At 43.2% G+C, this 12265-nt stretch overlaps 1 protein-coding gene across 2 annotated transcripts in view; it reads right to left on the bottom strand.

The window, feature by feature from the left end:
- TAT (tyrosine aminotransferase) overlaps window positions 1–12265 on the bottom strand; it is a 50331-nt gene that overhangs the window by 34584 nt on the left and 3482 nt on the right. For both annotated transcript variants that reach the window (XM_019819994.3, XM_019819995.3), the window contains exons 2-3: window positions 11175–11277; window positions 10317–10485 (exon numbers count right to left, since the gene is read on the bottom strand). In XM_019819994.3, coding sequence (XP_019675553.1) covers window positions 10317–10466 — 150 coding nt within the window. In that variant the 5' untranslated portion in view covers window positions 10467–10485; window positions 11175–11277. The remainder of the gene's footprint in view (window positions 1–10316; window positions 10486–11174; window positions 11278–12265) is intronic.

Here is a 12265-nt window from a genome sequence, read left to right as displayed (position 1 = left end):
GTCTCAGACTTCCAGAGGCCAGAAGTCTGAGATCAAGGTGTCCACAGGGTTGGAGGGAGGCCTGGGAGGGAGAATCTCTTCCATGCCTCTCCTCAGCTAAGGGTGGTTAACCGACAATCTTTGGCACTCCTTGACCCATAGAGGCATCCTCTTGCTCTCTGCCTTCATCTTAACACATCACTCTCCCTTTTAAAAAAAATTTTTTTTAACGTTTATTTATTTTTGAGACAGAGAGAGACAGAGCATGAACGGGGGAGGGTCAGAGAGAGGGAGACACAGAATCTGAAACAGGCTCCAGGCTCCGAGCTGTCAGCACAGAGCCGACGCGGGGCTCGAACTCACGGACCGTGAGATCACGACCTGAGCCGAAGTTGGCCGCCCAACCGACTGAGCCACCCAGGCACCCCATCACTCTCCCTTTTAATAAGAACATGCATCATACTGGATTAGAGGCCCACTCTACTTCAGCAACTAATTACATCTGCAATGACCTTATTTCCAAATAACATCACATTCTGTGATACTGGTGAGTTAGGGCTTTAATATATGAATTTAGAGGGAACATAATTCAACCCAGAACAAGGAACAAACAGGAGCGTGGGTATGACAAAATGGAAGGGCATCCCAGAATTTGGATTCCAGTTTTAACGTGTCAACAATTTGTTGGTGACCTTGAACAAACTGGGCAAACAAGGGAGATCCTATAAACGATACCATTTTCTGGTCTTGTTCTTGAAATAGTACTGGTGTGAGAAGACTGAAAACATAAAGTTTTATTTTATTTTTTAAATGTTTTATTTATTCATTTTGACAGAGAGAGAGAGAGAGAGAGAGAGAGAGAGAGAGAGAGAGAGCGCAACAGGGGAGGGGCAAAGGCAGAGGGAGAGAAAGAATTGCAAGCAAGCTCCACGCTGTCAGCACAGAGCCCGATGTGGGGCTTGAACTCACAAACTGAGATCATGACCTGTACCAAAATCAAGAGTAGGGCACTTAACCGACTGAGCCCCCCACAGGCACCCCAAAACATAGAGGTTTAAATAAGATGTTGGATTTTAAGCAAGCCATCAACTCAAAAGAGAGACCTTTTGAGAGGAATGTGGTATGAAGAGGCCCAACACACAAGGGCAGGGTCCCTGGGACTGGTTTGCAACAAAAGCTGCCCTCACACACACAAGGTGCCACAGGACCACTGCCTTTGGGCCATGATCATTCCCAACTTTTCAGAGTTGCAACACCCAACATGTTACAGTTGTTTATTTGATTTTGTGACACTGCCCGTTATTCTCCACCTCCCCGCAGGTTCCCTCTCTGCCGGCCCCAGACAAAGGAACTGCCAAGCATGGACTTACTTTTAAAAATTAATTAGGTCTTGCACATTTTATCATACCCAAGATAACTCTATCCCCTTTGTCAAGAATATCAACAAAACAGATGGCCACTGGGCACAGAAATGGCTGGAGGAGATAATACTTGGGATTACCCAAAAGACCATTTTTAGGAAATTATAAATTAGTATTTTTTTAACATTTTTATTTATTTTTGAGAGACAGAGTGTGAGCGGGGGAGGGGCAGAGAGAGTGGGAGACACAGAATCTGAAGCAGGCTCCAGGCTCTGAGCTGTCAGCACAGAGCCTGACACAGGGTTCGAACACACGAACTGTGAGATCATGATCCAAGCCAAAGTCAGACGCTTAACCAACTGAGCCACCCAGGCACCCCTTTAAATTAGTATTTTTTAATACTACCTTATACTTACACTATTTTGAAGCACTTTCACAATAGCCAGCATATAAATTTGGATGTCAAAGTTACTGGAAAAAATATATAAAGCATTAACATATTTGGAATAAGGTAGCTATGGATTTATGGATGATTTTTTATGGGTGACTTCAATTTTTTCTCTACATTTTTCTTTATTTTCAAATATTTCGACTATAGTAAGTGCTGTTACTAATGCAAAATAATAGGGGCACCTGGGTGGCTCAGTTGGTTGAGCATCTGACTTCGGCTCAGGTTATGATCTCACGGCTTGTGGGTTTGGCTTGTGGGTTCATGCCCTATGTGGGGCTCTGTGCTGATAGCTCAGAGCCTGAAGCCTAGCTTCAGATTTTGTGTCTCCATCTGTCTCTGCCCCTTCCCTGCTCATGCTCTGTCTCTCTCTCTCTCTTTCTCTCAAAAAATAAACATTAAAAATTTTTTTAAATCTGAAATAATAATAATGACCTTAAAAGATGAAGTTTATTCCTCTAGTCAACACTTGTTTATTGAGCACTTACTACATGCCAGGCACTGTCACAGCAGTAAAAAAAACAGCTCCTGTGGAGCTTCTGTTTGGATAAGGAGTGATATTATTGGGCACAGATTGCTTGTTCCTGTGTGTAAAAGTTTACTTTGAGCAGATTTTGGGGGGCAGGTGATACAAGGGGAGAGATTGCAGCCCTCTGAGGGTAACATGTGCCCACAAAGAAGGAAATGATGCTGAATGGAGAAGTGTGAAGGCGGTGAGCAACACTCTTTGTCTGTGTCCAGATTTCACTGGCAGCTAGCTCTTGAAGTCAGAGCTCTACCCTCCCTGGTCCCAGGCTGCCTCTTGTACTCAACTGCCTCCCGGGGGACACTGTGAAACCTGAGTTGGGAATCACCCACACCTGGGTGGTGCTGGTCAAGGTGGCGCTAAGAACAGGACAGGGCATTCTGCTGACGTCAGTATGCAGAAAGCTAACAGGGCCCATACTTATTAGTTGATGCAGGTGCTGTTCCTTGGCAGAGCAGTGGATTTTCTCTGAGTCACCTTTGAAGGCAACACGCTGCACATTTGGTGAGATGAACAGGCTGAAGGAACTTGTTTTTGGTTATTGCACACATATTACTGATGTCCTAAGATGTAGAGAAATGCTAGTTTTTGCTAGTGACTCGTGGACTTTTTCACTGAGCACTACAATGGAAACTGATGCTCGAAGGGCACTCCAAAATGCATGAAGCCCTATAGGGGCCCAGAATAGAGACATAATTACACAGGACTTTGATTTGCCATCACCATGTTTCAGACATGGACTATCAGAGTGGCCCTTTGAGAAAACAAAGTGGTAAGACACATCAAGACAAAAATATCCATATTCCCTGACCCTAGAAATCCCACCCCTGAGAATTTATCCTGAAAAAATAATTTATTTCTGCATTAGCTGTGATACTGAAGCACTGAAAACATCCTAAGTGTCACTATTGGGGAACAGCTAAACAAAGTGTGATAACATCGTTCATATAATGAGTATACATCATAGTAATTAGCATAATCACAATTGTAAAGATACATATTCCATCATAGGAAAGTGTTTGTACTAGCTTGCTAGGGCTGCTACAACAAAGTGCCACAAACCAGGTGGTTTACACAACAGAAATGTATTGTCTCACAGTTCTGGAAGCCAGAAGTCCAAGATCAAGGTGTTAGTAGGATTGGCTCCTTCTAAGGGCTGTGAGGGAAGAGTCTGCTCCAGGCCTCTCTCCTGGGCTTGTCAATGGCCATCCTGTCCCTGTCCCTTCACATTGTCTTCCCTCTGTGCATGTCTATCTCTGTCTTCAAGTTTCCCCTTTTTATAAGGACACCAGTCATATTGGATTAGGAACCCATCCTAATGACATCATTTAACTCGATTACCTCTATAAAGACAGTATCTCCAAATAAGGTCACAGTCTGAGGTACCAGAGGACTTCCATATATTCTTTTTTTTTTGTCTTTTACAGAAAGACATAACAGTGTTTTATGACATAAGTATTTTACAAGATAACGCTAAAAGAAATAAAAACAGCAGCAAACTCTCATTTCGCACTTTCTATGTATCAGATAGTGTTATAAACACTTTTAAATGTGTTAACTCATTCAATCCTCACAGCACCCTTATGAGGCATTAGTATCCTCATGTTGCCAATAAGGAAATTGAGGCATATCAAATTTAAGTTATTTTCTCAAGGTCATATAGCTAGTAAGTTGTGGAATCAGGCTTTGAACCCAGGAAATCTAGGCTTCACAGACCAAACATTTAACCTCCTCATCATACTGCAAAATTTCATGTGTTATGTTTACAACAGTATGAAAATATGTAAAATAATTTTTTTTGCCAAGTTTTTTTATTTTTTGAGAGAGAGAGAGAGAGAGACAGCATGAGCATGGAAGGGGAAGAGTTGCGTGGGGTTGGGCGGGGGGAGGACAGAGGATCTGAAGCGGACTCCAAGCTGACAGCAGTAAGCCCCATGCAGGGCTGAAACTCACAAACCGTGAGATCATGACCTGAGTCAAAGTCGGATGCTTAACTTGACTGAGCCACCCAGACACCCTTGCAGACAAAGTCTTAATAGAATATGCAAAAATGAAAGCAGTTTATAATTAGGAGAGGTTACTTTTTATGTTACATTCCTGGTTTTTAATGTTTTTAAGTTATTTATTTATATGGGGAGAGGGAACACAAGCAGGGGAAGAGCAGAGAGGGAGAGAGAGAATCCCAAGAAGGCTCTGTGCTGACAGCTGATGGTCAGTGCAGGACTCGACCTCACAAACCGTGAGATCATAACCTGAACCGAAATCAAGAGTGAACGCTCAACCTACTAAGCCACCCAGGTGCCCCGATGTTACATTACTTTTCCAATTAATACATTCACATGCACTCATAGACTTTTTCTAAAAATGATGCTTTGAAAACGTTTCCACAATCTGAGAAATTTTTTAATGATACCATACATCAAAAGATGAGTAATAATAAACATTTGGGATCGCTGGCCTCCACGGAGGGCCCCAGTTATCCTTGCCTTCTGATAGTCACGCCCTAATATGGTCCTTTCACGTGCAGTAAGGGTTGACTTGCATGACTAATGATTCCATGGAAGAGGTGACAGTATGTGACTTCTAAGGCAAAAAAAAAAAAAAAAAAAAAAAAAAAAAGCAGGAGCGCCTGGGTGGCTCCAACGGTTAAGTGTCTGACTTCGTCTCAGGTCACCATCTCACAGTCAATGAGTTCAGGACCTGTGTTGGGCTCTGTGCTGACAGTGCAGAGCCTGGAGCCTGCTTCAGATTCTGTGTCTCCCTCTCTCTCTGCCCCTCCCTCGCTGACACTCTATGTCTCTTAAAAATGAATAAATATTTAAAAATTTAAAAATTAAAAATTAAAAAAAAAAAGCATTCACTGCAGCTTCCATTTTGGTCGCTTTGATCTCTTGCTCTGGGAGAAGCCAGCCTTATGCCTTGATACCCAAGCAATCCTATGGACACCCCCTGTGAAGAGGAATCGAGGCCTGGAGAGTAGCTGCATTAACTTGTCCACCACGTGACTGGATGACCTTTGGAGCAGATCCTCTGGGCGCATTAAAGCCTAGATGACTACAGTCCTAACCAAACTCTTGGCTACAGCCTCATGGGAGACCCACGAATGACCCAGTCAAAGCACTCCTGAAACTGACCCACAGTACAGTAAAGAGAAGAATGTCCCCCTCCGAGATGTCCACAGCGTACTCCCCGAGATTTCCACAGCCTACTCCCCGGAAACCGAATATGTCACCTCACACGGCCAAAGCAACTTATCAGATATGATTAAGAATCCTATAGCAGGGAAATTATCCTGGATTATTTGGGTGGGTCTAGTCCCTGGAGACTGAACTCTGACCGGCCAGGGATCTAAACCTTTTGCAACCTTTCGAAATGATAGCTACTGTAAGAGGGGTAATTCTTCTTCTTCTTTTTTTTTTTTTTTAAATTTTTTAAATGTTCTTATTTATTTTTGAGACAGAGACAGAGCATGAGCAGGGGAGGGGCAGAGAGAGAGGGAGACACAGAATCCAAAGCAGGCTCCAGGTTCTGAGCTGTCGGCACAGAGCCCGACATGGGGCTCAAACTCACGGACTGTGACATCATGACCTGAGCTGAAGTCGGACGCTTAACCAACTGAGCCACCCAGGCACCCCTTTGTTTTTCTTTTTAAATTTTTTTTAATGTTTTTTGTAAGAGGGGTAATTCTTAATTATACAAGTGAATGGCTTATACTGAGAGGAGTCCCCCCAGCTCTGAGGACTGAGCCTGCCCTTGATAATTTTTCTTTCCTCTACAGATATGTGGACGAGGTACAGAAATTATTTTTTGTTTTATTTTGTAGAGTATCAAAAACTATTCAACAGTTAGAAATGAGGCAAGAGATAACTGCATGTCTTCAATGCTATATGGAGTGCTGTGGAGCAGGCCCACACCAAAATTACTGATTCTCTAGGGGGTAGTGTGCTTTTGTTTGACGTATCACTTGTCTTGATTCAGGGTCAGGTTCCTCTTTTGGATTGGTCAATTACAAGTGCTTTTTGGAAAGTAAAGATTGAAGTGACTTCCTGTCTAATAGAATAACTTCAAAGCTTATAGCTTATGGTCCTTTAGGTAAGATGACCAACTGTTCCCATTTGCTTTGGGACTGAGGGACTTCCCAAGACAAAGAACTTTTAGTGATAAAAGCAGGAGTGTCCTGGGCAAACTGGGGCTGTTGCTCATTCAACTCATCCAACCAGTAAGACACTAGCCAGTTTGGGAGCTGACTTGACCATCTTCTTTTGGTGTGTTGTCTTGCATTGTCTAGAAATACTTTGGTCTCTCCCATAGGCCTTTGAACCAATTTTCTCATACTGCCATTCTGTCATTAGTAATAAACAATCTAAATAAATAAGTAAAGCTAAATAAATCATTGATACACACTTTATAATTGTGTAAGAGTCATTCTGTTTAACCATTTTAAATGAACACTTTGATAAGAGAAGGGGTTTCTCTGGTGAGGAGAAGTGGAATGATACTCTGCCAGGACACCAGGCCCTGGGGATTCTACTGGAGCAGCTGTTTCTGTTTTTCATCCCTTCATTGATCCCCTCTCTTTTGAGTCTATAGATATGTTTAAGTCCCTTCTTTCCAGAAACGTAGCCTCCCCTTCCTCCCCGCAATGGTCCTGCCTCCTACCATTCTCACTCAAGAGTGTAGTCTGACTCCTTCCTGGCAAGAAGGAATCATCATCCTCTCATGACTCAGTTAAGGTCACCTTTACAGTCCAAATACAAGTGACAGTTTCCAATCTTGGACTTATATTCTCTGTAATAAAAATTTATAGCTACCAACACCTGACAATCATTGGGTATCCGATGTTCTTTGAGTGTTTGTTTTCATTGAGCATTTGATATTCTATTCCCCATGCTCTTGGCTACCTGGCCACTTAGAGATTACTACTTCCTGTTGATGGAACTAAATACTTCCTTGATATCACTCAAGTCCACATCTTTGCCATCCCCAATGCCAACGCCTCAACTTGGGCCAGCTCTCCCTGCAAGCTCGACCCTGAGCTCAAGAGTTGGACGCTTAACAGACTGAGCCACTCAGGTGCCCCTGAGATGTTATTTCTGTCATTTTCCTGGTTAAAAGCCAGCCATCTCTGGTGGTTCTGCATGACCTGTAGTCATAAACCTAGCATGCATCCCAATAGACAAATACAGTTAACCCTTGAACAACATGAGTCTGAACTGCATGGGTCCACTTACATGTGGATGGTTTTCAATAAATATAGTACATCACTGTAAATGTATTTTCTCTTCCTAGTGACTTTAATAGCATTTTTTCCCTCTAGCCTACTTTATTGTAAAAATATAATATGTAACATGTATAACATACAAAACATGCATTAGTTGACTGTTATGTTACCATTAAGTTTTGGGGGAGTCAAAAGTTACACGCAGATTTGACTGCACAGGGGCTTGGTGCCCCTAACCCTTGTGTCATTCAAGGGCCAAATGTATTTATTTATAAATTACATATGTGTACCATTGTATTCACATATTAGAAAATCAGGTACAGAAAAAGAAATCCATGGGGTACCTGGATGGCTTCATCGGTTAAGCATCTGACTCTTGATTTCAGCTCAGGTCATGATCTCACAGTTGTGAGATCGAGCCCTGTGTGGGGCTCTGTGCTGACAGCGTGAAGCCTGCTTGGGATTCTCTCTCTCTCTCTTTTTCTCTCTCAAAATAAATAAATAAACTTAAAAATATATGTATCCCCTTAAAAAATAAATAAACGCAAAAAAGAAAAAAAAGAAACAGAAATTCCCAACAAGATAGCATTTACAAATTAAAGCACTAATATTTTTTCCCTCCCCACAGTGGAGGTTGTGTGCCCTTGCTTGGAGTCCACAGACCTGCAGCAGTAAGTCCATGTCCATATGGCTGACTTTCTTTTTTCCTTTTTCTTTAAAAAAAAAATTTTTTTTTAATGTTTTATTTATCTCTGAGTGTGAGAGTGTGAGCAGGGGAGAGACCGAGAGAGAGGGGAACAGAAGATCTGAAGAGGGCTCTGCACTGAGAGCAACAAGCCCAATGTGGGGCTCAACCTCACAAACTGTGAGACCATGACCCGAGCCAATGTCAGACACTCAACCAACTGAGATACAGAGGCACCCCTGACTTTCAAGTCTAGTCATGATCTGGCCCCTACCCATCTCTGTCTCCTTTCCCTTCACATCCTCCCTTGCTCCCAGGGCTGGCTCAAGTAGAAGGATTTGAACTTGAAGCTCCCCAAACCTGCCTTTCCATTGGCTGCCCCCTTTGTTTAGAATGCTGTCCCCTGCTTTTGCTCCCTAACTCCCAAGCCCCTTTGTCTTATATATTCCTAAAAGCACTCTGTCCTCTGGGAAGCTGTTTTTTGGTTACTTCTGCCCCCTCCATATCCCGTGTACACCCATGTACATCTTTTTCTTTGCCCTGCCTCAAGACTGTCTTTAAAAGACAGTCTCGTTCACTTAGGAGTCAACAGTGCCTGATAAACAATAACGGTGATGGTAAGAACAGTGAATACTTTTATAGTATTAACTCTGCCAACCACTGCTTCAAGTGTTTTACACATATTTACTTGATTTAATCCTAGGAGATGGGTACAATTATCCCTATTCTGCAAACACGAACATCTGGGCAAAGAGAAGTTGAGAAACTTCCTAAGGTCATTTATGTAGTATGCAAAGTTCAGGAAAGATTGAACTAAACTGAACTGTGTGCTTTTTCTATCACACCTCTGATGAGAGAAATAGAGTCACCCAGGCCAGTTGGGCAAGGAAATGCTCAGGCTGAGGAAAGGGGAGGATGGCCAGGACACCCCAGCCTGAGCCTGCGCTGCCCCCTGCTGGCCAGCTCTGCCCTTGCTGCAGGCTAAACAAGGTCAGAAGTCCTCTCTGTCACCAGAGCTAGAGCCTGGAGTCTGGGGACCAGCACAGGATATTCCGAAAGAGAGAGGGAGCCAGGAGATACAGGGAATATGCAGGAATTTCCTCTTGATCCACACACCTGAAGGACTGTTTCCCTGATAGGGATGGCTGAATGAAACCACTCAGAGTTAAGAACACAAGTGGGAAAGTCAACCCTCCACCCCCAAGTGCCATAGAACATATCCCAAACCAACAGAAATGTTTATTTTTTAACAAAAAATTTAGGTGAGGATTTGGATTATTCTCATATTAGGCTCTCCCTTCGGGTGGAAAATTGAATGCTAATTTATATTAACAGATTGGTTCTCAAATGGGGTGCTTTGTGGAACTATTAAAAACTGCAGATGCCCAGGCTTCATTCCAAGCATGCTAAGTCATAACCAGCAGTGTAGGGGCACCTGGGGGGCTCCGTCGGCTAAGCGTCTGACTCCTGATTTTGGCTCAGGTCAGATCTCACTGTTTGTGAATTTGAGCCCCAAGTTGGGCTCTGTGCTGACAGCACGGAGCCTGCTTGGGATTCTCTCTCTCCCTCTCTCTCTCTTTGTCCCTCCCTTGCTCTCTCTCCCTCTCCCAATAAATAAATAAACATGAAAAAAAAAAAAAAAAGAACCAGCAGTGTGTACTATTTTTCCTCAGAGCTAGCCTCCTGCTCCATTTTCCCAAACTCGAAATCTCTAAGACCGTTTAGCATCCCACTTTTCCAGTTTAAGCAAAGGCAATGCCTTTCTATTTGTGCTTCAGCAGAAAATGGTGTTATTTTACAACTCTAAAATGTAGATAATCAATAGCAATGAAAAAAAGTAAAGTTTTACCTTTGGACATACCAATTCTATCTTGTCTGGTAGAGGTTCAACTGATTTTCCTTTTGCTCTTTGCAAACAATTGGTTTTGCCTCCTTTGTACACCTGTTTCATGATTCCTGATCTATACTGGGTGTGTTCTTCGGATTTTCTTTTGAACCTGTGGTAACATCTGCCTGATTTCCCCCCATGACTACTGAGTTAAATACAAGGCTTAGCATGTGTCCGTTTTATATCTGAATGAGAGTTGTGATCGTACCTTTTCAGGAAATTTCTCTTTAACGCACCACTGGCGAGTACTTTCCTTTTCTGTAGTCTTTGGCCATCTGCTACTGGAGCTCTTTGCTTTGGTTGAACATTCAACCTTCACAAGAGGGCTCCTGTCCTTGTAATCTTCTACTATATGCATAATGTCTGTCCACGAGTTCCTGGAAGAAGGTAAAAGAATCAAAAGATTTTATATTTATATTTTATTCACCAATATCTTGCAGGTGGGACTAACAGCCATAACACCCAAACGTGGCTTTTTCATGTAGCCTGAGATTCCTCACATTACCTGACTGGGTTCCAAGATGGAGCATTCTCAGAGACAGCCAGAAGGAAGCTGCACTGCCTTTTATGACAGGACTTAGAAGCCATTTCTATTCAGGGCCAGCTTCACAGAATGTGACCTGTGCAGTCACCCAGGGCTCCGTACTTAGAAGAGACCCACACTTGGTTTACCACTCTGTTGTCACCATCTTAAAATTCCCAATAATATTTAAACAAAGGGCCCCACATTTTTATTTTGCACTGGGCCCCACAAATTATGTAGCCACCCCTGAATCTCTTTGTCCAGCAACCATAATGTCCTGCCCAGGCTCACAGGGTGGGGATCGAGACTCCCCATCTTGAGGGGGCAGTGCCAAAGTTTTGGAAGAGTAAGGGGGGCTGGAAATACTGGTGTGGCCTTTTTTAGAAAAGGCAATCTGCCACAGACGGTTTGTGGAGAAGTTAAGGCACATAACCCGGAGATCGAAAAGACGTTCCTCCACGGCCTCCCACAAAGACATATCCGTGTCCTCCTTGTTCCACAAAGCATCCTAATGAGAATAAAAAGGCAAATGCATCTACCCACCTGTCTACTCAGCAAATCCTGACTGAGCACATAATGGGAAGCATTTGCAGATGACTCTTAGAGACCCTGCCCTTAGCGGACTTGGTGCTCGGAGTGATGGTGTCTGTGAAGGGAGAAGAGAAAGCAAAGGGTGAAGCACTATTTAAAAAGAGAAAACAGGGGCGCCTGGGTGGTTTGGTCGGTTAAGTGTCCGACTTCGGCTCAGGTCATGATCTCACGGTTGTGAGTTCGAGCCCTGCGTCGGGCTCTGTGCTGACAGCTCAGAGCCTGGAGCCTGTTTCAGATTCTGTGTCTCCCTCTCTCTCTGCCCCTCCCCTGTTCATACTCTGTCTCTCTCTGTCTCAAAAATAAATAAACGTTAAAAAAATTTTTAAAAAATCAAAATAAAAAAATAAAAAGAGAAAACAAGCTTGGGGTGCCTGGGTGGCTCTGTAGGTTAAGCATCTGACTTCAGTTCAGGTCATGATCTCAAGGTTTGTAAGTTTGAGACCCGTATCAGGCTCTCTGATGTCAGCACAGAGCTTGCCTCAGATCTTCTGTCTCCTTCTCCTCTTGCCCCTCCCCAGCTCATTCTCTGCCCACCCCCCCCAAAATAAATAAAAACATTTTTAGAAAGGGAGAGAGAAAACAAGCCCCAAATGGTTTGCCCCACATAGCAGCAAACCAGTAAGTAGCCGATCAAAGTAAAGATACATGGGAATGCAAGCTGGTGCAGCCACTCTGGAAAACAGTATGGAGGTTCCTCAAAAAACTAAAAATAGAACTACCCTACGACCCAGCAACTGCACTACTAGGTATTTATCCAAGGGATACAGGTGTGCTGTTTCGAAGGGACACATGCACCCCCATGTTTATAGCAGCAGCACTATCGACAATAGCCAAAGTATGGAAAGAGCCCAAATGTCCATCGATGGACGAATGGATAAAGAAGATGTGGTATATATACACACAATGGAGTATTACTCGGCAATCAAAAAGAATGAAATGTTGCCATTTGCAACGACGTGGATGGAACTGGAGGGTATTATGCTAAGTGAAATTAGTCAGTCAGAGAAAGACAAAAATCATATGACTTCACTCATTTGAGGACT

This window comes from Felis catus, chromosome E2, assembly GCF_018350175.1.
Source record: "Felis catus isolate Fca126 chromosome E2, F.catus_Fca126_mat1.0, whole genome shotgun sequence".
Lineage (NCBI taxonomy): Eukaryota > Metazoa > Chordata > Mammalia > Carnivora > Felidae > Felis > Felis catus.
This window is presented reverse-complemented; position numbering and strand designations above follow the sequence as displayed.